A 25,703-nucleotide genomic window follows, 5' to 3' on the forward strand; every position below is an offset into this window, starting at 1 on the left:
TAAATTAAGCCATGGTATGTAGTGTGTTGAGGTGTCAGTAAGTATGTTTTATAGAAAGAATTGAGAGAATCAGTAACTGAACAAATTGTTAAAGGTAGGTAAAAAAAAAAAAAAAAAAGGAAAAGATTCATTAACAAAGCCATTATTGTAAAAGAATTGTCACAATGTAGGGCGCCTGGGTGGCTCAGTTGGTTGAGCGACTGCCTTCGGCTCAGGTCATGATCCTGGAGTCCCTGGATCGAGTCCCGCATCGGGCTCCCTGCTCGGCGGGGAGTCTGCTTCTCCCTCTGACCCTCCTCCCTCTCATGCTCTCTGTCTCTCATTCTCTCTGTCTCAAATAAATAAATAAAATCTTAAAAAAAAAAAAAAAAGAATTGTCACAATGTAGTAAGTACATGGACTTTCACCGCCATCCATGATGGAGTAATTGTTACCAGACTTGCTCTTGCCATATAAAACTGGGAAAGTTATTTTTTTTTTAAAGATTTTATTTATTTATTTGAGAGAGAGAGAATGAGAGACAGAGAGCATGAGAAGGAGGAAGGTCAGAGGGAGAAGCAGACTGCCTGCCGAGCAGGGAGCCCGATGCGGGACTCGATCCCGGGACTCCAGGATCATGACCTGAGCCGAAGGCAGTCGCTTAACCAACTGAGCCACCCAGGCGCCCTGGGAAAGTTATTTTAAGCAACTATTTTCAGATATTGGACAAATGGATAGTAGGCAGAATCATACTGTAATCCCTGAAAGAAGAATTCATGATGTAGTCCTTAACTGTCTCAGTGTTATGCCTAGAAGTGCACTGCAGACCATTGTGAGGCCCAAGCAGAACATAGTAGTCTCAAAGCAGAGAAGGTAATCAGAGTTCAGGGCTGGTGAGGTAACAAACATTTGTGAAGCAGAATTCTGAAGAGGAGCAATCAGGCAAGATAAAAGATATCCAAATTAGAAATGAAGTAAAATTATCTCTGTTCACAGATTTATAGGACTCCATATACACCCAGAAAATCTGTTAGAGCTAACATACAAGTTCAGCAAAGTGGCAGGATAAGAAAAATACACAAAACCTAGTTGTGTTTCTAAATGCTACCAATAAACAATATGAAAAGAAAATTAAAACGATTCCATTTACAATAGTATCAAAAAGAATAAAATACCTGGGAATAAACTTAACCAAGAAGGTGAAAGACATGTACACTGAAAAGTACAAAACACTGCTTAAATTAAAGAAGACAAAAATAAATGGAAAGACATGCCGTGTTCATGGATTAGAAGTCTTAATACTCAGATGATAGCATTACCCAAATCAATCTACAGATTCAATGCAAACTCTATCAAAATCTCAGTGAGGTTTTCTGCAGAAACAGAAAAATTCATCACAAAATTCATATGGAAATTCTGCTTCAAAACAATCTTGAAAAAAAAAAGTTGGAGGATGAAAACGTTTTGATTTCAAAACTTATTACAAAGCTATAGTATTTGAAATAGTGTGGTACTGGTATAAGGACAGATATAGGCCAATGAAAGAGAACAGACAGCCCCCAAAATAAACTGCTGCATATATGGTCAACTGATTTTCAACAAGAGTACCAAGACCAGTTTTACTCCGAAGTTTATTAATAGTGAAGGGAGAACACAAAAGCAGAAAGGGGACTTTGGGTACCTTCCAGAGTGTGAGACCCAGCGTCCCTCTCCCGCTCCCTGCAGACCATTCTCCCCTTTGACAAATACTGTAATGATTTATTCGTAAGAGGAACCAATGATAGGCCAATTCATAGAGACAGATAGTATAATAAAGGTTACCAGAGATGTGGGGAAGTGGGTCATGGGGAGTTATTATTTAATGGGTCCAGAGTTTCTGTTTGGGATCATGAAAAGTTCTGGTAATAGATACTGGTGCCACTGAATTGTACACTTAAAAATGGCTAAAATGTTATGTATATTTACCACAATGAAAAAAAAAAGAAGTGGAATGGCATCTTTAAAGTGTTAAAAGTGTTAAAATAAAAACCTTCAACCTATATCCAATGAGAAGGTTGTTATGGACAGAATGTCCATAACATTCAGTGTCCCCTTGCCCCATAAATTCATGTATTAAAGGCTTAACCGCAAATATGATGGCATTTGGAGACATGATGGGCCTTTGGGAAGTAACTTGGGTTAGATGAGTTATGATGTTGGGTCTTTATAATGAGATTAGTACCTATATAAGAAACCTGAGCACTTGTTTGCTCACGCCCACCGACATGCTCACATTCACTTGCATTCTCTCTCTTGTTCTCTCCTTGCCCCCGCCCCCCACCCCCGCCATGTGAGGACAAGGTGAGAAGGCAGCCATCTACAAGCTTTGGAAATTGTCCTAACCAGAAAGCAACCATGCTGGCATTTGGATGTTAAGACTTCTAGCCTCCAGAACTATGAGAAAGTAAATTTCTGTTATATACACCACTCAGTCTACGCTATTTTGTTATGGCAGCCTGAGCAAGGTCTTCCAAAAGCAGAGGAAAAATAAAAGCATTTCCAGATACACAGTGCTAAGAGATTTTGTCCCAATAGATCGCACTACAAGAAGTGTTAAAATGAAGTTCTTCAGACTGAAAGAGATACCAGATGGAAATCTGTATCTATATGGAGGAATGAAGAACACCAAAAATGGTAAATTAGTGGGTAAATATATAAGATTTTTCTCCTTGGGGTGCCTGGGTGGCTTAGTCTTTAAGCGTCTGCCTTCGGCTCAGGTCATGATCCCAGGGCCCTGGGATCGAGCCCCGCATCAGGCTCCCTGCTCAGTGGGAAGCCTGCTTCTCCCTCTCCCACTCTGCTCCCCCTGCTTGTGTTCCCTCTCTCGTTGTGTCTCTCTGTCAAATAAATAAATAAAATCTTAAAAAATATATATAAGCTCACAAATAGGTTAAAAGTAAAGGGGTGAAATATGACGCACCATGCAAAAGTAAGAAAACAAGAGCAATTATATTAATATCATCAAAGCAGACTCCAGAATAAGGATTAGCACCAGAAAAAGAGGGACGTTACATAAGGGATAAAAACATCAATTCATCAAGCACACATAACACTCTTCAATGTTTATGCATCTAATAGTAGAGCTTCAAAATAAGTGAAGCAAAAAAATGACCAACATAAGAAACACAAATTAGGGGCGCCTGGGTGGCTCAGTCGTTAAGCGTCTGCCTTTGGCTCAGGTCATGATCTCCAGGTCCTGGGATCAAGCCCCGCATCAGGCTCCCTGCTTAGCGGGGAGTCTGCTTCTCCCTCTCCCTCTGCCTCTCCCCACTGCTCCTACTCTCTCTCTCTCTCTGTATCTGTCTCAAATGAATAAATTAAAAAAAAAATTCTATTAAAAAAAGAAACACAAATTATAGGCTGAAATGTTAACACTACTCTCAGTAACAGAAGATAGAGACAAAATTGTTAGGAAGGATGAAGAAAATCTGAACACTATTAGCCCAACTTAAAACTCAATTGAAATTTGAAACAGAATACCAAACCCCAAAACTAGAAAATGTACATTCTTTCCAAGTATACATGGAACATTCATCAAAGTAAGCCACATTTTGAGCCATAAAAAAAAGTCTTGAGAAATTTCAAAACTGAATTCAGAGTGTGTTTTTGACTACAACAAAGTTAAATTAAATTAGAAATCAATAATAATGTAGTTCACCAAATAAATGACAAAGAGAAATACTATAGACATTTTTAAGGATGATCACTCTGCACTGTTCTGGAAAGGTGCTGGAACAAGAATGAGAAAGAATATAGACTGACATATAAGATAGGGAGAATGTTTCATATATAACAACTCTGTTAAAATGTATTATAATAGTAATAGCAGTAGTACTAAATGCTATGCATTTTATATATATTCATGATAGAAATTTCATCAACCTGCATATCCAGAAACTGATAGTACAATGATAGCTAACTTCATAATGTTGATCCGCAGGATGTACTAAACTCTGAAGTATTTTCAATGCATTTAAGTATTATGTGTTTTTATTGTTTTCTAATTCTTAGACATATTAGGTAGACTCTGTTATATTCATGTGCTAGAGTCTGAAAGGCATCCATAGAACTGGACCACATATGCTAAGAAAACAGCACAGGCTATGAAGAAGCATAACCCTAAAATTATATAGAGTTAACTAGTAAAAACCTCTAGAAGTATTCTGTAACAATTATCTTTAGGTATCAAAAAATATTTGAAATATTAATACTAACCCCTTTGATTTAGTAATCCCACTCAAAGAATCAATCCTAAAATAAAGATGTTATAGAAGATTAGACTTAGGTATGAAGTTGTTCATTCTAGCATTGTGTATAATGGTGAAAAATTTTAAATAATGGGAAGTATAACAATAGATGTTGTTATGGTATAGCCGTACAATGGGAGACTATATATCCATTTACAATTATACCTTTGAATAATTTTAAAGATATTCACAATATAATGTAAATAAAATGAAAAAACAGGATATCAAACTATAAAGCATGATTTGTGTTACATATAAATATGCTGGATGTTGGTGTGTTTAAATATTCATATAAAAATGAAGTAATATCACCAAGACTGAAATTAAAGATGATTTTCATTTTCTTTGTACTTTTACATTTCCAGGTTAATATTTCTACAATGTGTATATTTTACTGTTAAAATCAGTAAAGTTTTTAAACTACATATAGTTTAATGACTGAATATAATGTATAATAAAATGAAAAAGGCCTTCAGAAACTTCTTTGGAGTAATACAGTTTAAAATTCCCATTAAAAATAGGTTATAAATGACTAAAGAAATTTCTCATTGAAACAATAATTATGTATCAATACATCTACACAACTGATTGTAGAAACTATGTTAACAAGACAGTAATATCAAAGATGATTTAGTAAAATGCCATAGGCTGTTAGAAAAAGGCAAGTTACATAACAAAAATTATTAAATACACACACACATACATACACAAATGAACACAACTGATATATTAACCTAAGACCACTGTAACTGAGGTCAATATTTTGCTCCAAGATCCCCTAGCACTCAGTGTCTGAGCAGAAATGTGACTCAGAATATCTCAATTACTTCAAATTCAGTTACGGATAACAATCATAATTCCAGTTTGTTTCTCTCTTCACACGAATGATTCCACATAGGAGGGAAAAGAGGGAGGAAAAGAGCTTTTATTGATTGATGAAATAAATAAGATATTGTATCTCCTCTTGTTTAATGTAGATATTCTCAATTAACTTCCAAAACAAATCTGAAAACGTGTTTTAATTTTGTAAGATGAGGACAAGGAAGTTAAATAACTTGCTCAAAGTCTTACAGCTAAAAGAACGGATTTAAAGATCTAATGTTATATCTATAAATCAGTCCACAGTCTTTCCAGTGTCCCAAAGTCTCTCACTAGGGTGAAAATTTCAAATAATATAATGTACACATCATGGCGTTTCTTTTTCCAGTTCGTAAATGTCTTCAAAAGGCCTATACATTCCCAAAGGGGGAATTAAGGCAATGAGAGAAGAAAAACTATTAGAGGGTAGGGCCATCTCTGTCTTTCCTCTCTAGGTCTGATTTAGGTCTCCCAGGATTTTAGGAGAAGGAAAGAAGAAAGAAGAAGTAAGAAGAAAAAGGACAAAAGTAACAGAAATGTGGAATAAAGGAGAGAAAGGGAGGAAGAACAAGAAGAGTAGAAGACACATAAAGGAGTGGAAAAAAGAAAAGAATGATAATGTCCAAAGCCATATTTCTTTATAGGCAGTTGCTGAAATGGGAAAATGACAGGGGTGAAGGGGAAACACAAACAGTCAGAGAGATGACTGCCAGCTTCAGAGTCAGAAAAATGAACAGAGAGTCACAAAGACAGAGGGAAATAGCTATACAAACACTGGATAGAGAGACAAATCTCAAAAAGCAGAGAGAAAGAGGGAGAAAGGAATGGCAGAGAGAGAGAAGTAGAGTCAAAGTTAAGATGAAGACAGACAACCATCACCATTGGCCCACACCACCAGCTGAAGCAAGGTACAGAAGCTTAAATGTATGTGGAGCTTTGTCAGCACCTACTTGGTGGACAGCAGCTCAGTTAATTTATCTTCCTTCACAGTGACGACAGATCTCCACTTTTTTCCCCTTTTTGGGGGGACTGGGCGGGGAGAGAGTGCGGGCAGGCCAGAGAGAGTGGAGAATTAGAGGAAGGAGATAAACTTATTATTTCAGGTCCCAATATGATCTTTAACAAAAAACATTTCAAATTTAGAAGATTCTTTAATAGGAAGAATCACTGAATTGTTATACCGTATGTAAAAAAAATCTAAAATGCAAAGACAAAAACCAGGATCTTTTAAAATGGCTGTTAAAAATTCAATCACTTGTAGAAAACTTCATGTAGGAAACTTTATGAAAACTGTAAAAATTATTTCATGAATGTAAAAAAAAGGCATAGGAGTAAATAAAAATGGCGATAAATGAACCACTTCCTTTGAGCTTCTTTGACGTGATCTTTAACCATTAACAGCTAAGTAATTCCCATGCTTTTTTGACCAGTAAATCAGATCAAATCACTTTCCTACTTAAAACCCTAAAATGGCTTCCCATTATAATTAAGATAAAAATTCAAACTTCTTACCACCAACCTAAAAATTGTACTGATCCAATCCCTGCCTACCTCTTTGACCTCATTTTGTTTAATCTCCCCCTTTTCATTATGTCACAGCTTTCTCTCTTGACTACTACCAGCTGGTTTACACTTTGGAGCATGAGCTTCTTCCTCTGCCGGGTATGTTCTTCTTGGATTCTCACATAGCTAACTCCTTCTCATCATTCAGATCTTAGTTCAAATACCATACCTTCTCAAAGTGGCTTGCTTTGTTTGCCCTATAAATAACCCCTATTCTACCCAAACCCCCCCAGTTACTCTCTATCCCATCACCTTGCTCTTTTTCTGTAACATTCATTAATCTATGGAAGTATCTTAATTATTTAGAAAGTTGGCATATGCTTACACATGAAATATAAGCTTTAAGGGCAACAATGTTGTTCCATATTTATAGCTATATGCTCAAATAATATATATAGGTGCTCAATAATGGTGCCATATACATACACACACACACACACACACACATATACACAAATACATATATGTTCAAAAAATGGAATAAACAAATGAAAAAGTACAGTTAAGATTTTATGCTAAAAATAAAGAGACAAAAAAAAAAAAAATCCCTTGCAGGATCATCACAAACAACTACAGACTGTCATAGTTGAAAATTCCTGAAAAAAAAAAAAAAAGAAAGAAAAGAAAATTCCTAGCCCTAGGGGTGCCTGTATGGCTCAGTTGGTTAAGCACCCAACTCTTGATTTCGGCTCAAGTCATGATCTCAGGGTTGTGAAATCGAGCCCCCACATGGGGCTCTGTGTTGGAGGTGTAGCCTACTTAAGATTCTCTCTCTCCCTCTCCCTGTGCCCCTCCCTCTGCCTCCCTCTCTAAAAAATAAATAAATAAATAAATAAAAAGAAAACTCCTAGTCCTAGAATAGCTTTACTCTCTAAACACTCCAGGCACAGGCCACATCAGCCATTTAATACATTATGATGCTTACTGAATTAGGAACCTTATTTTAATTTCTTGGATGTCAAATCTCAAACTACTCAATTAGGTCTAAAAATCTTTTTAATTGAAAGATTTTAATTATAACAATATATGCTTAGTAATCACTGTAATAGATGCAAATCTGTACACTAATCAGATCCTCAGTTCTCGAAATTACATTAACGTTCTCAGCCCAACATATGTCCTATGTGTTGCCAAGATCATTTTTTATACCTATCAATTACTAATATGCAATATACTCAAAGCTGAAAGAAGTATTAAACATGAAACAGGAATGGAACAAAACGCCTATTCATACACTCTTGAAAAGTATGCTTTATGAAGAAGCAGAGTTTTGTGGACAGTACACTGCATACAGTAAGGGTTCCATATCACTACCCTTTTTTAAACTTCCTCATCTTGTAAAACATGAATGATATTTGCAAGCTTGCAAGTGGTATTTTAAAGAGTTAGAATTAGCACAGACTAAGTCATATAAAATTAAAAAGCTTGAACACAGAAACAGAATAGTTTGCTAGTCTCAAATTCTGAGGTCTGCATTCTCCTTTGCTCTAATTCTATTCCCTGAGACACATGCAATGAAAGAAAAAAGTAACTGCCACCAAAAGATGTTATTCCCATTTTCTTCACTTCCTCTCACCTCTGCATTCTTTAAGAACTTACTGAATTTGATGAACATCAGGCTTTAACAAGTTTGAAGCAGATATTTGGATGAATTCTTGAATTTTGAAATTATCCGAGTAAGCTGGACAATTAAAAAAGCAGTAACTCTAAAAACAAAATACTCTTTCTACTACCAAATAAGCCAAGAATCAAAAAAGCCACCTATATTCAAACACAGTATAAATCATGTATCTACATATTTTGATATAAACACTGATTTTTCCCAATTATATTCAGTCAAATGAATAAAATTAGACAAGCAATTTCCAAGGAGATAACATACAGCTTATGTACCTTGAATTCATTAAAGAAAAACAGATAATGTATTTTCATATATAAACTGTATAATCTCTAAAATATGACCAAGAAATCTTAATCAAAATCCAAACAAGTAAAATATTATCAATTCTACTTTGAGAGCCAAAGCTCCTACATAATAACATGCAAGAATTTTAAATTCGTGAAAGCAAGTGTCAAGTACTACACACAATTTCCATACACAGCAGGTAGTAAAGCAAGAAAAGAACTGACACAGTTACTCTCCTTAAAAGAGACATACAATGGAGAACTGTTATACAGCCCTAGCATACTACAGATCTATGCATTAAAGATGTTGTGGCTATTAACAGTTTAAACCTTTACTGTATTTTGCTAATTGGTACATAGAACTTTAAAGCTTTTGAAAGATAAAACAGTCCAGTCAGTTCAGTTCTCCAGCATTGTTCAAGTATTCCAAGTAGGAACAAAGAGGAAAATAAATCTGCTTTAATTGCTGAAGAATCACAGATAATAGAGATGGCTGAATAATGTAGAGGAAAGATCTTTTGTTCCTTAAACAATTTTAATATAGAAAGATCATTCTCTATTTTAAATTAAATGGTTCCTGTCCGCATATAAAAACTACTATTAATGTCTATTTCCTCTGTAAGTACTTAATAAGTACAAGTTTTATATAATTTGATAATAATGTGAAAGTAACTTATTTTAATTGGGAGTGTGTTTCAGACAACAAAGTTATGTACTTAATATAATTTTATTTAAAATAACTAAACAATAAATGATCTGACTTGTTTTAATCAATAATAAATGTAAGAGTTAACTGAAGTTGTTTTAAAATCAATATGTTAATATATTAATGAGTAGAAATATTTCTATTTTAAATGATCAATTGACTCTAGATAAATTTTCAGTGATTTAAGAGCATGTTTCATCTATAAACATAAAAATAAGCTATTTTAATATTAGACCATATGCTTAGGTATGTATGTCATATGATATGAATATTAAATGCAATTTAATAACCTTCTAAACATATAAGCAATCATTTATGTGATTAATATTATTGGTACAAAATACACTTACTGATTAACCTATCCCAAATGTGTAGGAAGAACATTTCTTCTAAGCCATACTGAATCTTTACATTTTTCATTACTTCATAGTTTTTGATATTTTCCAAAATCAGTATTTCTTCCCCTTTCCCTCCTCTCTCTCTCTCTGTCTCTCCCTCTCTCTCTCTCACACACACACACACAAAATACTGCCTGAAAAAAGGCCAATTAAATAATGGCCATTTCATTATAAAATTTACACTTCCAGAATCATTAGTCATTACTTCTTTAGAATTTTAAGCAATAGTATTGCTACAATTTTAAAGGTTATTCAACAATTTTTTTCAGTAGCTAATGGGCAGTGTAAAACCACAGAAAGAAGTACATTGTAAAAAAAACCAAAAAAACTATAGTTGTTTTTAAAACATAAAACTATATTGCAAACTAACATTTATAGTCAATGCTTTTTCTTTTTATTTTAATAGTCTTATCTAAATACAAGAATATAAATAAGCATCTGTAGACTGAAAAACACGAAGAAACATTATTCCATATTTAGTGAAAGTCTTAAAGAAAAAAAAAACCAAATGCTAAACTGCCACCATGGAAGGTTCTCAAAGACTGCTATTCTTTGATGTAAAATGAAATACTACTTAGTGAATAAAACATAAAAAACTCCTGTCTACCCTTCAAAGAGACATATCCTTTGACCCAGTGCTCCAGACTAAAGCCTTGAAATTTTTGCACAAGAATGCTGCGTGAGGAAAGTCCAGACAAAACAGACACTTGAGATGCTAGAAGGCTGTATAACCCCAATTGCAGACACTAGTCCTTCCAATAATCTAGCAGAGATAGCGCTGCCATGCACCAAAAGTAATCTCACCAAAAGAAAACTGACCCCCCACCCCCACCAAAAAAGCAAGCAGTCAAAGCAAATCTAAGCCTTTAACTTAGGTTTATCTTTTCGTGCTGGCCACCTCTTAATGACTGATTTTTATTTCAAGTTTGCAGACTTATAAAAGCTTTCAGCTATAAACTTTTAATAAGTTAGGAAGCAAAAACAAATAAAACAAATACTTGTGTAGCAAAGAACTGTTTCATTTCTGAAGGCTTGAAAACATCATTCATTTTCACAAATTTCTTAGAGCAAGTTCAAGCAATGAAAAAATTTTAAACCTATTAAAGTGACAAAAAAAATTCTATTAAATAACTTGCGGCTGCTGACAGACATTCGAAAACAGCAGTATCATCACCCAGTTGACTGACTGTGCTACTAATACCATGTACTTAATCAAATAGCAATTACATACAGCAAATTATCAGCAAGTAACAAAGCTTTAACTGCTGCTGTGCTACTGTTCTTTGGAAGAAACACTCAAGTAGTAAAATAACAAACTGGTAACATGCAAAACACTGATTCTATTTTACATGCACACCTTATTTTTAAAGATATAAATACAGACTACATAAAATGAACAAAATATATATTAGGATCTTATTACAATAATAGTGTATACTGCAACTTCTCAAGAAAAAGCTTAGAAACAATACTCATCCCTCCCCCTCAACCAACTTGAGTTGTATTACAGACTGCTAAATAAAGTTTCCTTTTTCATATGCATTTGTGCTGAGGATGCATGGATAACCATAATACTTTTGTAAGATTTAAAATAGGTGGTACTTAATAGGTTTTAAACAAATAAGCACCTAAAAGGAAACAAGCCATTAACAGGTTTTAAACAAATAAGCACCTAAAAGGAAACAAGCCATTCAAATTTACATATATATGCCTAGCACACATAAGTGCCCAATATTTATTGAATAAATGAAAAATGAAGAAAATATGGCAGCCAACATAATTTTACAGAATATACTAATGTACAAGCTATTAAAGCTCATTTCACATTTTTATTTATTTATTTATTTATTTTTAAAGATTTTATTTATTTATTTGAGACAGAATGAGAGAGAGAGAGAGAGCACATGAGAGGGGGGACGGTCAGAGGGAGAAGCAGGCTCCCTGCCGAGCAGGGAGTCCGATGCGGGACTCGATCCAGGGACTCCAGGATCATGACCTGAGCCAAAGGCAGTCGCTCAACCAACTGAGCCACCCAGGCGCCCCTCACATTTTTTATTAACTGAAAATTCTTACATATTATGAGGTTATTTTTCTACTTTTGTATATAGTTAATATAAGTAACTGTGACAAACAGGAATTGGTATTTAAAAGAGGTAATAAAAATGATTAAAACAAACAAAAAAACAAATAAAAAATATACCCATGGAGGTTTAATGTATGTTTTGGTTGTTTTGTGGGGGAGCACCTACACAAAATCTTTAAAGAGTACTGAAAATTTAACTTCTTTTTGTAGTCCAAGTGAATACAGAAAGACAACATGTTCATGGGACTTGGGTTTTCGTCAAATGTACTGGAAGGAAATGGAGCTCAGGTGGCATAAAAGAAAAAAGTTACTCTTTTGCACAAATATAAAGACATTCTTCACCCAACCTCCATGACACAGCAACTCCTGCAACAAAAACTAAGGGCCAAAAAACCATTTGTAAGCTTTACTTATTATTTTTAGGAAGTATTTCATATTTGGAAATAATACTGGTGCAACCCACAAAAAGCTTTTTTTTTTTAACACTGTGCTTCTACATAAATGGACAAGATTATTTTTAAAATACTGTCATCTACTCTTTTGATATTTAAAATTTTACTAGTTCATTTATTAGTAAATGAAAAAGACAGTTTATGCACAAGAGAAGACATTCTTAAGACTGACCGATTAGAAATCTACTATGTGCTCTGACAAAAAAATTATTATTAACAGTAATCCAGGGAATGCCATTTTATTCTCTGAAGATTTGTTCTCTAGTACGTCAACACTGTATATAGTTCTAAAATTAGGGAATAGATTGTTTACATTAGAAAATGCCAGGCAGATTTACCCCCTCTACATTCTATGTCTTAAAAAAAAAACAAAAAACAGAAAACATGTTGTCAATATACAACTGATGCCCAGAATAAAACATTTTATTAAATTCGGCCTGTCAGATGTGATAAGCTTCATTTGATGAACATGCTGTTTGAGCTAATCTAAGAATAACAGTTAAAAAATAAAAGGAGCACATTTTTAAGATGAAAGAAATGAAACATGACTTGATAACAGTACAAATAAAAAAGGATCTGAGGTTTTAGCTCTCCATGAAATCCACATTAAGGAAGAAGTATGAGAACCTAAATTTTACGTTGCTTTACTAGAACTGCTGAGATTAAAAGGAATAGAGGTAATAATCCCTGCCATACCCTGCACCATACCTCTGGAGTATCATAAGAAATCCTGGCAACAACATTTAAAAGGGATTTGGTCAAATTGGAAGGTAATCAAGATGATGAATTAACTGGAACTCATGTGAAATGAATCAAAGCCCTGGGGATGTTTAACCCAGAAAAGAGAAGACTTAGGATAATGATTATCAAACATTTTGGCCTCAGGACTCCTTTATATGCTTAAAAATTATTGAGACCCCAATGAGGTTTTATTTATATGAGACATATCTATAGATATTTACCATATAAGAAATTAAAATGGAGAAAAATGTAAATATATACTTAATTTAAAATAAACCAATTATGTATCTACATAAATAACATAATGAAAAATAACTATGTTTTCAAAAACTAAGAGTGGCAATGATTTGCATTTTTGAAAATCTCTAATATCTAGCTTAATAAAAGACAGCTGAATTCTAACATCTGTTCCTGAATTCAAACTGTTGTGCTAAGTTGTCTTGGTTTCAATAAATGAAGAAAATCCATCCTCAGATATGTAATTAGAAAAGGGAGCAATATTTTAATAGCCTTAATATTTTCATACCCAGTTACATTAAATTCATTGTTCTTTCTTGCACTTTAAATGAAACTTTTACCCATGCATGATTTTATAATATCATACATTGGTCGTATGGAAAATACTATTTCAGAGAGGTATGCACATCTTCCAATTGTTAGCATATTTCATTACACAATATTTTAAAAATCACATTCATTAATAACCCCACCAATCCTATTAGAACAGTCTTTAAGTATTGGAAAGATGTCAAGCTCAATCAGATTAAGTGGTAGAATCAAGTTTTACAAAAATTCTAGGGGCGCCTGGGTGGCTCAGTCGCTTAAGCAACTGCCTTCAGCTCGGGTCGTGATCTCAGGGTCCTGGGATCAAGCCCCGCATTGGGCTCCCTGCTCCGCGGGAAGCCTGCTTCTCACTCTCCCACTCCCCTGCTTGTGTTCCCTCTCTCTCTGTCAAATAAATAAATAAAATCTTTAAAAAAAAAAAAATTCTAATTTTCACTTGAAATCTTGCAGTTTATCATTAGCAACACTTCCTTGAAGTTAGTTTTTGAGAAAATGTCTGCCATGTACTGAAAATTGAATAATCATCATTTGTCTGTCATCTGTTACTGTTTTTTCACTTAAAAGGTGTTCCATGAAAAATGTGGCTAAATTTGGTTTGCAACAGCAACTCAACCATACAGGTGCTTTGCTTGAGACAACTGCGGTACTTCAGTATGCAGCAAAAGTGTTTTATGCATATGATTTCTGTTTTGTTACACGGAACACAAAAAGATGTTTATGCAGCACTGAAATTTTTTAAATTAATAATTTTTGCTGATTCATCAAGGACATTAAGTGAAACTGTATTTTTTTTAATCACGAATGCAAGAAGGTGAAGAATAAAATGAATAGCAGCACAGATGTACCAAAATTGCTTTTGGGGGCGCCTAGGTGGCTCAGTTGGTTAAGCGACTGCCTTCGGCTCAGGTCATGATACCAAGGTCCTGGGATCGAGCCCCACATCAGGCTTCCTGCTCGGTGGGAAGCCTGCTTCTCCCTCTCCCACTCCCCCTTTTTGTGTTCCCCCTCACGCTGTCTCTCTCTCTCTGTCAATTAAATAAAATCTTTTAAAAAAAATTGCTTTTGTAACTTAAATGTCAATGGCAACACATTTGTATAATTTTCTAAAATAGTTTGATTTATGGACTCTTACGAGGGTCTTGGGACACCCCCCACCTCCACCCTGCCCAGACCACTCTTTGAGAACCACTGAGTTAGGATGACCAAAGAGCTGTTTTCAAATACACAGAAGGCTGTCATGTAGAAAATGTCATGTCCTCTATAATAGGGCAGACCTTGAACCAATGGATATTACTTATAAAGCAGCAGATTAGCGGGGCACCTGGGTGGCTCAGTTGGTTAAGAGTTTGCCTTCGGTTCAGGTCGTGATCCCAGGGTCCTGGGACCAAGCCCCACATCGGGCTCCTTGCTCAGCAGGGAGCCTGCTTCTCCGGCTCCCTCTACTCCTGCCCCCTGCTCACATGCGCACGCATTCTCTCTTTCTCTTTCATAAATAAATAAATAACTTAAAAAAAAAAAAAAGGCAGATTAGGGGTACCTGGGTGGCTCAGTCGGTTAAGCATCTGCCTTCAGCTCAGGTCATGATCCCAGGGTCCTAGGATCCATCCCTGCATCGGGATCCCTGCTCAGCGGGGAGCCTGCCTATCTCTCTCCTCCCTGCTCGAGCTCTCTTTCACTCTCTCTCTCTCTCAAATAAATAAAATCTTAAAAAAAAAAAAAAGGAAGCAGATTAACACCAAATTAAGGAACAATCTTTCCCCCTTTTAAAAAACTGAGATGTAATTCATAAACAAAAAAAATTTATCCTTTAAAGCTTATAGTTCTATGGATTTTTTAAACAAATGAATATAAATAAGGGTTTTGAGGGGCCCCTGGGTGGCTCAGTCAATAAAGCGTCTGCCTTCAGCTCAGGTCATGATCCCAGGGTCCTGGGATCAAGCCCCATATCGGGCTCCCTGGTCAGCAGGGGGCTGCTTCTGCTTCTCCCTCTGTGCTTGCTCTTTCTCTCCCAAGTAAATAAAATCTCTAAAAAACAAAAATAAGGGTTTTGAAAAAAGAATCAACACCATAATCAAGATACAGAAAAGTTGTATCACCCTCCCAAATTTCCTAATGCCCTTTTTAGTATATTCTGCTTCCTACATCCAACCTTGACAGTGATCAATTTTCTGTCCCTAGAGTTTTGCCTATTCTAGAATGTCAAATAAATGGAATCATACAGTAGGTAGCCTGTGAGTCTGGTTTCTTTTACTTAATATATGCACTGGAGATTCATCCAGATTTGTTATTAATTGGTGAGTAAAAGTTTACTATATAGAGGTAATGAAGTATAGTTGGGGTGTTTTCAGTTATTGGAATTATGAATAAAGCTATTAAAAACACTTGCACGCAGGATTCAGTGTGAACATAAGATTTCATTTCACTTGAGTAAATATTGAGAAGTGAGACTGCTAGGTTATATGGTAAGTATATATTTAACTCTATAATAAACTACCACACTATATTCCAAAATGGCTGTCATTTCGCATTCCCACCAGCACTCTATGACAGTTCCAGTAGATCTGCATCCTTGTTAGCACTTGATATGGTCAATTTTTTTCAAGCCATTCAGATAAATGTGCAGTGGTATCTCAGTGTAGTTTTAATATTCATTTCCATAATCACTAATGATGTTGAGCATCTTGTCATACGCTCATTTGCCATCTGAATATTTTCTGGGTAAAGTGCTCATTTTTATTTGAGTTAATATCATATTATTTAGTTTTAAGTGTTGTTGATTTTCTGGATACAACTCCTTTATCAGATATGTGTTTTGCAAATATTTTCTCCTAATCTGTGCCCTGTCTTTTCATTCTCTTAACAATCTTTCAAAGAGCAGAAACTCTTGACTGTAAGGAAACCCAACTTAATTTTTTTTTAAAAGTAGGTTCCACACCCAGCGTGGAGCCCAATGTGGGGCTCGAACTCATGACCCTAACATCAAGACCTGAACAGAGATCGAGTCAGACACTTAGCCGACTGAGCCACCCAAGCACCCCCCAACTTTATAGTTTTTTAAAAAATGGATTACACTTTGGTTTCTATCTATAAAATATGTGTCTAAGGGGCGCCTGGGTGGCTTAGTTGGTTAAGTGTCTGCCTTCGACTTGAGTCATGATCCAGGGTTCCAGGATCAAGCCCCACGTTGGGCTCCCTGCTCAGCGGGGAGTCTGCTTCTCCCTCTCCCTATGCCCCTCCCCCAGCTTGTGCTCTCTCTTGCTCGCTCACTCACTCTCAAATAAAATCTTTATAAAATAATAAAATAAAATACATGTCTAACCCAAAATTACAAAGTTTGTCCTACATTCTCTTCTAGAAGTTTTATAGTTTTTACTTTTACATTTAGAACTATGAGTTTACATTTAAAACTTTGCGTTAGTTTTTGCATATGGTACAAAGTATGGATGAAGGTTTTTGTTTTGTTTTACATTTAGAAATACAACTGTTCCATCTTCATTTGTTGAAAAGACTATTTTTTTCTCAGTAAGAAATAGCTTTCTAATAATTAGAGCTGATTAGTAATATAAAGAGTAGCCTCAAAAGAAATGAGAACCAGTTAACTGGAAATTTTTTAAACGTAAGTTTGAGAACAAGTTGTTCAGTCTAATAAAAAGGACAGAAGATTAAATTATCTTTCTAACTCTCACTCTATAAAGTCCCCCAAGAAGACTGTCTTGGAGAAGGCTTACAAGTCTTCCTTCATGTTCCTAACCCTCACCCTCCAGCAGTTCATCTTTTATCTAGTTAATCACTTATTGGATTTCCCCATAAAATTTCTCTTGAATAAAAAGTTGAACAATATTTTAAATGAAAAATAACTGGATTCAGTAAATATAACTATGTAACATCTAAAGTTATCCTCTGGTTTTACATTCCTGGGACCCATTTTCCAATAATAACAAAACTTTATCCCCAACTAAGTTTAGTCCACGTGCTTAAGCCCTGGGCTGTAAGAGGCATCACCTATATTAATTTTAATGCATTATGTAAGAATATCCAATACAGATCATGATAATGGCCAAATCCCTTACCTTACAATTAAGATACTAGCTTTTATCCAATTTCAGGTACAAATGTAATAGTAACCTAGTGTTGAGTAGTTAATTAAAATGGTATTCTTAGCTAATAAATTGGTTTACGTTACATAATAATGATGTTAAAATGCTGCTTCCACATCTCCTTCTAAAATACTTATATTTACTTCACATTTTGAAGTATTTTTATCATTAATGTTGATATACAGTAGATCCCCCACTCCTGCACCACCCCATCCACAGTTTCACTTTCTGCAGTTTCAGTTACCCATAGTCAACCATGGTCTGGAAGCTCATGATTCTCCTTCTAACATATCTATCTGAAAATATATCAAACGCTATGTCACAGTGTCTACATAATTCCCGACTTCATCCCATCACGTAGGCATTTTCTCACCTCACAGCATCGCAGGAAGGGTGGGTACAGGCCAATAAGATATTTTAAGAGAGACCACATTCACATAACTTTTATTAGAGTATATTGTTATAATTATTCTATCTTACTATTGTTGTTGTTAATCTCTTACTGTGCCTAATTTGTAAATTAAACTTTATCACAGGTATGTATGCACAGGTAAAACATAGCATATATAGGGTTTGGTACTATCCGTGGCTTCAGGAATCCACTGGGGGTCTTGGAACAAATCCCCTGTGGATAAGGGGCAGGGGGAGGGGGAGGTTACTATATATTTTTAGAATAATTCTTGTTCAAAATGCAAATATAATCAACTTCAGTTGCTCAATATTTCTGGAAGTACCCTTCAGCCACTTGTCTTGTCAATATGTTATCACCTGAACCTTTCACCCAGTAGGTAGTGTGTGGGAATAAGAAGACCTGAAAACCCTATCGACATTATGTTACCTATTTGATTATCTAATATTTGCATTTTAATATAAACCTAAATGAATGGCTAAAACTCATGTTTGAGGGGCACCTGGGTGACTCAGTCGTTAAGTGGCTGCCTTCGGCTCAGGTCATAATCCCAGTGTCTTGGGATCAAGCCCCACATCAGGCTCCCTGCTCAGAGGGAAGCCTGCTTCTCCCTCTCCTATTCCCCCTGCTTGTGTTCCTTCTCTCGCTGTGTCTCTCTCTGTCAAATAAATAAATAAAATCTTTAAAAAAAATAAATAAATAAAAATAAAACTCACGTTTGAAAATTACCTATGGGTTTCAGTACCTGTTTAAATATTTCTTCAGTAACTATGAATAATTTGTAAATAAGACTTGAATTGATTTCAGCTGGAATAGACATTTTGACTAATACACTTCAAGAAAGACATAACAAAGCTAGGAAAAATCTATACAGGGAAACAAAATTCATTGAAAGTATACAACTGATTTAATGAGATAAAAAATAAAACTCAAAGCAGTCTGTATACCTCTCTGATATGATTCACAGCACCTTGTTTAGAGACATGGATTGCTACCTCACTTATTCTTCAAACTAGAAAGAAGAGAACTTAGAAGCATTACTAATAAACTCTATAAAACTTGAAAATCTTGTGAAGAATAAACCCCACAATATTAGAACAAGAAGGCAATCTCTTGGAGTGTAAAACATTGGTCACTGGAAAAACTAAAATAGTACATTAATTAATGAACGCATGGTATATGTAAATCATCCTCCTCTTACACACATACTTGTCTCATTTTTATACTTGACTAAGCAAATGGTGTTGATCAACTTTTGAAGAATAAGTACAAGGTCCCTGGATAAGAGCTAGGGGATTGGTGAAAACCATCTAAGCAGAGTGAACTGCAATGTGAATGCCCTGAAGCAGGGAAAGGAATAGCAAGTTCCAGGCTTGGTGTGGCTGGAGCACAGTGTATAAAACACAGTGGTACAAGATTAATCTAGAGAGGAAGGCAAGACTTTAATCATCCGAGACCTCAAAAACCATGTAAGGATTTTAATGTTTACTTTTAGGTCAGTAAGAAAACCAACAGATCTTACACAAGAAGTGAAAAAACCAGCGTTTAATGACTATTGTTTATCCTTTGGAAAATGAATTAAAGGACAATTAAAGTATCTATAGAGATCAATTCAAAAACCACTGCAGCAATCTAGGTGAAAGATGATGGTAGCCTAGACTAGGATGATGGCAATGTCAGCAAGCAGATCTAAGAGACAGTTTAAAGATAAAACTAACCAGCTTTAAGCATAAGATCGGAGTTTTCCAAATTACCCATCCATTGTCTGTCTGTTTACTTAACTATTTATATATCTGTTTATATCTTTAGTGGTATAAACAGTGTTTAGATCTTTAAGTGTGATCTATTCTTTAAATTATGCTTACAGAGTCAAAACTGAATGATAAAAGAATGTGCAACTGGAAGAAGAGTGGTTAAAAAACACACCCATACATTTGATAATGGTAAACCAGATAAAAAATGAAAAAGCACACTTATGCTATTACACATTTTTACAAGTCTTAGACATTACAAAATTTATATGCTATTTTACAATATAAGCATAAATAATAAACTGCATCTAAAGTAACATCACACATAGAAAAAATTTTTAAGTGATGGTTACCATAATTCTATCTGCTACTGATTAACAGAGTATTATTTATTTGTTGCTAGTTGTAATCTCTCATGCATAATGGAGAAATGTAATGTGTGTGTACACACACATATACACATACAGTAACAACAATAATTGGTTCCATAAAAACCCAATATACTTAAGTTTAGTGTCTTACAACTTAAACAGGAGTATAGTGAGAAAATAAAAAACTATATTCGTTTATATTTATATTCATATTAATGTTTAATTCATATTCATTAATCTAAAATGTTCTGACTTATAAACACCCCAAAAATGAAGCTTTTTGTAATTTTAATCTCTTAATATCTGCATATGACTTAATATTTGTGTATAGTGCTTAACACAAATTATCTTTTCGTGATGAATATTTTCTCTTAAAATTTATATACAATCTAGAAATTCAAATTCAAATCACTCACCTGGAAGAAGCAAAAACACCACTCTGAAAAGCTATTGTACAAAAAGAACCCTGAAGGTAGAATCATAGCAGCATATAATAGAAAATTCTTACCAATCTTTCATCAACTGTTATGAGTTGTGTGTCCTGAGCTTGGTCCTGTGCCAGCCTCCATGTGGAAGTGCTTAACGACCTGCAGTGCAAGACTTTAAGTTAAAAAATGATCCATGCGCTGAGAAAAGAGAGGCAGACAAATCTTAAATAAATGAGCTACTTTAACAATATCTGTCTTACAAAACAAAAAAGAATAGAAAGAAAGAGAAGAGGGCACAAAAATCCTTTTTCTCCCCAATTAGTTCTGTCTGCTGAGTTTTTGGCAGACTCACTTAGGAGTTCACAACAGGCTGTACTTTATGTCAGTCTATAGGCTCTCTGTCACAGACAGGCCGTCAGTGACAAGTACCATACTCCATGAGTGTACAGTAAGTAGCTAGTTTGTCACTACCAGGACGAAAAATGCAAAGCTATATCAATCCTTCCAGAATGCTGACTCCTAAATGACCGCCATCAGAAAGAAAAAAATCTCAATCATATACTTCATGGCCAAAAGTAAATATTAACAGAATTTAATTATATAATGTTAAGTTTCTTCACTCTAATTTCAAAGCAAAAGTAGTTGAAATAGAAATGATTTCTATGATCATTTTAACTAATGTTACTAGTTTAGTCCTGTATCTCATTCACAGAATTGAAGAAAGTCTAAATAGCTAAAATAGAAATATTAAGTCAGAAATAAAATGGGCACCAAATCTAGCTCCTTTATATTAGCATCACCGGACCCTTATCCCAAAGAAATTACTTAAAGCTAACAGGTTTTTTTGTTTTTTTGTTTTTTTACTTCAGATACATACTGTACTCTATACTAACAAATGTCGTACTGTCACCGATGGTTAAGTTTAACATTTTACATTTTACATTTCCAAAATATTAAGACATCCTATGTAGATTTTCTTTTTAAAAGTTAGCTTATACAATCATGACTCAAATTTCAAAACCAACAGAATACTGGTTTTAAGTATTAAGTTCTTTCTTCTTTATTCTTTTAAAGATTTTATTTATTTATATGAGAGAAAGAGAGAGTGAGCACGAGCTGGGGGAAAGGGCAGAGGGAGAGCAATCCCAGGACCCTAGGATCAGGACCTGAGCCAAAGGCAGATGCTTAACCAACTGAGCCACCCAGATGCCCCAAGTTCTTTCTTCTTTAAATGAAGTAAAACCATCATCATAATTTTGACACAACATAAACACTAATACCTGATGCAAAACTTCATGTAATAGTTCAACTTTCAACAGCTATGGTGTACACAATTTTATAGAAAATCTATCTACTAATAGCATAGTTTAAAGATAACTGATAATATAAAAGGCTTTTTTGCTTTATGAACATGTATTTTTTTTTTCAGGATTTTACTTATTTGAGAGAGAGAGAGACAGAGCACAAGCAGGGAGAGGGGCAGAGGCAGAGGGAGGAGCAGACTCCCCGCTGAGCAGGGAGCCCAACGTGGGACTCAATCCCAGGACCCTGGGATCCTGACCTAAGCCAAAGACAGACGCTTAACCGAATGAACCACCCAGGCGCCCCAAAAAAATATCTGTCAGTTATTTCCCAGAATTAATATAATTCCTTATCACTTTAAACATCCTGCTCAGAAACATACACAAAATACATCTACATGGAAATTATTTTAAATTTATACAGACAGTTAAAATATATGTGTTGGTTGTTACATTAAAGGAGTATAATCAGCACTTTTAAAAATCTATTTACTCTGGGAATCATTAAGACCAATAACATGACAATAAAAACATTCTGAATACTCTTAATCAAATCCATATATTGTAGGAAAAAAATTAGGCAATGATAAGAGAACTCAGGAGAACTTGAAATATTGGAAATATTAGAAAATGTAGCTACATTTCAAGAAAATGAAGCTGCAGAGGTCCTCTAATGAAGAGAAGTACTAAAGCAAAACTGCAAATTATTCTACCTAGATTAAAACTCCATAATCCATCAACTTTGCAACTTCAGACTACACAGTGAATTTGATTTTAAACAATTTTCTCTTAAATTGTGTAATAAAATCTTATTGTATATTAGTCATAACCTAAAGCAAATTTTTAAAAGCATATATAAAGACATATTATAAAAATTTTAAATTTATCTCCAACTAATCATAAGAATGAAGCTATATATCACTCTCTGAAAACAGATAACTTTTATTACCAAATACACAGATGAAAAATTATCACATATTTTTTTTAATATTTTATTTATTTATTTATTCATGAGAGATAGAGAGAGAGAGAGAGGCAGAGGCAGAGGGAGAAGCAGGATCCCCGCTGAGCAGGGAGCCCGATGTGGGACTCAATCCCAGGACCCCGGGATCATAACCTGAGCTGAAGGCAGCCGCTTAACCAACTGAGCCACCCAGGCGCCTCATCATCACATATTTTTATCAGGCTGTATATAAAAGACAACATAATAAAAAAGTGACAAAAGATGTTAAGTAAAACAATCCTACCAGAAAGAGTTAAAAATCACAATTAAAACTTTATGTAAGAAAAAAACCTTAAAGATAGGCTAGATTGCAAAGAAATCATAAACAGAATTTTTTTAAGAATTTTTATTATTTGAAAATATATATTCATATAATTTATTACAGAAAATGTTGCCTAAGAAAGCACAAATAATATGTGCATATGTATACATGTATATGTGTGTGTAGGTTTTATTAGGTCATGTCCTAAGTAACTGCTCCCTAATCACAGAAACAGCAATTTTTTTTTTTTTAAGATTTTTTATTTATTTGTCAGTGAGAGAGAGAAAGCACAGGCAGAGGGAGAAGCAGGCTCCCCGCTGAGCAAGGAGCCTGATGCGGGACTCGATCCCAGCATGCTGGGATCATGACCCAAGCCGAAGGCAGACACTCAACCCAACGAGCCACCCAGGCGCCCGGAGACAGCAATTATTTTTAAAAAAATCAAATCTCAGATGTGGAGAAAAATTTTCCTCCGATTATAAATAGTTAAGGTAGCAACAGAGATCTAGAATAAATTACAAACATAGCATTTAATTACACCTACAAAATATAAGCCACAGTTAATTTTAGATTAAATTAAATTATATAGCAAATATCTATTTGCTGATTAGCCTTTAAAGAATGTTACATCAGTAAATTGGTAACAGTAAATAAAGTGCTTTTTAATAATATAAGAGTATAAAAACATTAAACAAGAAAACCTAGAAAGTATAAAGGAAGAAATGACAGAAAATATAATATTAAAACTTCTAAACCAAAGATACTATAAAAGACAAAAGGTAACAAACAAGGAGAAAATATTTACAACATAAAACAGTAAAGAATCAATATCCAAAATACGTAAAAGAGCTCCTAGAAATTAGTAAACAGGAATAATTCTTTTTTTTTTTTTTTAAGTAATCTCTATGCCCCACGTGGGGCTAGAACCCTCAACCCCAAGATCAAGATTCACACTACTCTACTGACTAAATTAGCCAGGCGGCCCAGTAGGGATACATCTTAAATTTCAAGAGTAAGTCACACAACCAAAAACCCAAACAGCTTAATTAAAACTGGGAAAAGGATGGAAAAGGACTTGAATGACATTTATCCAAAGATCTATAAGGAGCCAACAGCACACAAAGAGATGCTCAACATTACTAATCATTAGGGAAATGTAAATCAAAACCACAATGAGATACGACCTCATACCTATTTGGATGGTTATCAAAAAAAATAAGTGTTGGTGGGATATAAACAACCAGAACACACTGCATTGCTGATGGGAATGTAAAATCATGCAGTCGCTATGGAAAGCAGTATGGCACTTCCTAAAAAATTTAAACACAGAATTACCACACAATTCAGCAATTTCACTATATACCCAAAAGAATTAAAAACAGGGACTCAAATAGGTATTTGTATGCCCATGTTCCTAATAGCACAATTCCCAAAAGCCAAAGGCATAAACTGCCAAAATATTAATAATCTTATGTTATTGGGCAATGTATTTCAACACTTAAAAGTATATATGTAGAAATGATTAATATGTAATCACTAGCAAATAGGTAGTAATTTTAACTTTGCTATTTGGTACCCATTTTTGAGAAATTAGTAATTTTACTTGCCTCATAAACTTGCCTTTCTGTCCACCCACCTATTGTCTTAACTGCCTTTTCACATTTCCAGGTTTCTTAAGAGTCAACTTTAATTCTGAGCCCAAAGGATAAACTATGATGCCTGTGATTATTATTATCAATTCCCATTATTAAACTGAACAAGCCATTTATTATATTTAGTTTTTCTGTACAAGTTTCCCATAAGAAAATGAGATATCCTGGAAATGGAAAACAAGAGATCTTATTTCTAACTCTGGTTTTAGTACCTACTATTTCTGTCTATGAGCAAATCATTTAACCTTTCTGCACCTCAATTTCATTCTTTGTAAATTTGTAAAATGAGGACTTGTTGCTCTAAAGTTTCTTTTAGTGATAAATCTCTGTGATTCTGGGGCACCTGGGTGGCTCAGTTGGTTAAGTGTCTGCCTTTGGCTCAGGTCATGATCCCAGGGTCCTGGGATCGATAGGGCTCCCTGCTCCACGGGCAGCCTGCTTCTCCCTCTCCCACTCCCCCTGCTTGTGTTCCCTCGCTCACTGAGTCTCTCTCTCTGTCAAATAAATAAATAAAATCTTAAAAAAAAAAAAGTCTCTGTGATTCTAATAAGTGGAATCGAGTACAGTTCTACTTTGTTTTAATAATCCCTCATGGAAATGCTATGTAATAATAACTCATAATCTGTTTCTCTTTAAAACCCTAAAGAGTTAAAACTTTGAAAAAATATATACCACATTTGTTTATCCACTCATCTGTTGATGGACATTAAGGTTATTTCTGGTAATGACATTCATAGGCATGTTTTTGTGGGGACATAAGTTTGCAACTTATTTCGATAACTACCTACAAACACAACTGCTGAACTGTATATGTCAAGACCATGTTTAGTTTTGTAAGAAACCGCCGAACTATATTCCAAAGTGGCTGTACCATTTGTGTTCCCATGAGCATGA

The 25,703-nt window shown here is 34.7% G+C and overlaps 1 protein-coding gene across 1 annotated transcript in view; it reads right to left on the minus strand.

Moving 5' to 3' along the window:
* Positions 1-25,703, minus strand: part of NDUFS4 (NADH:ubiquinone oxidoreductase subunit S4) — a 107,146-nt gene that overhangs the window by 42,361 nt on the left and 39,082 nt on the right. Inside the window, exon 2 of the mRNA XM_021696837.1 lies at positions 20,672-20,750. Within this exon, the coding sequence (XP_021552512.1) occupies positions 20,672-20,750 (79 nt within the window). The remainder of the gene's footprint in view (positions 1-20,671; positions 20,751-25,703) is intronic.

Source organism: Neomonachus schauinslandi, chromosome 7, assembly GCF_002201575.2.
Source record: "Neomonachus schauinslandi chromosome 7, ASM220157v2, whole genome shotgun sequence".
Classification (NCBI taxonomy): domain Eukaryota; kingdom Metazoa; phylum Chordata; class Mammalia; order Carnivora; family Phocidae; genus Neomonachus; species Neomonachus schauinslandi.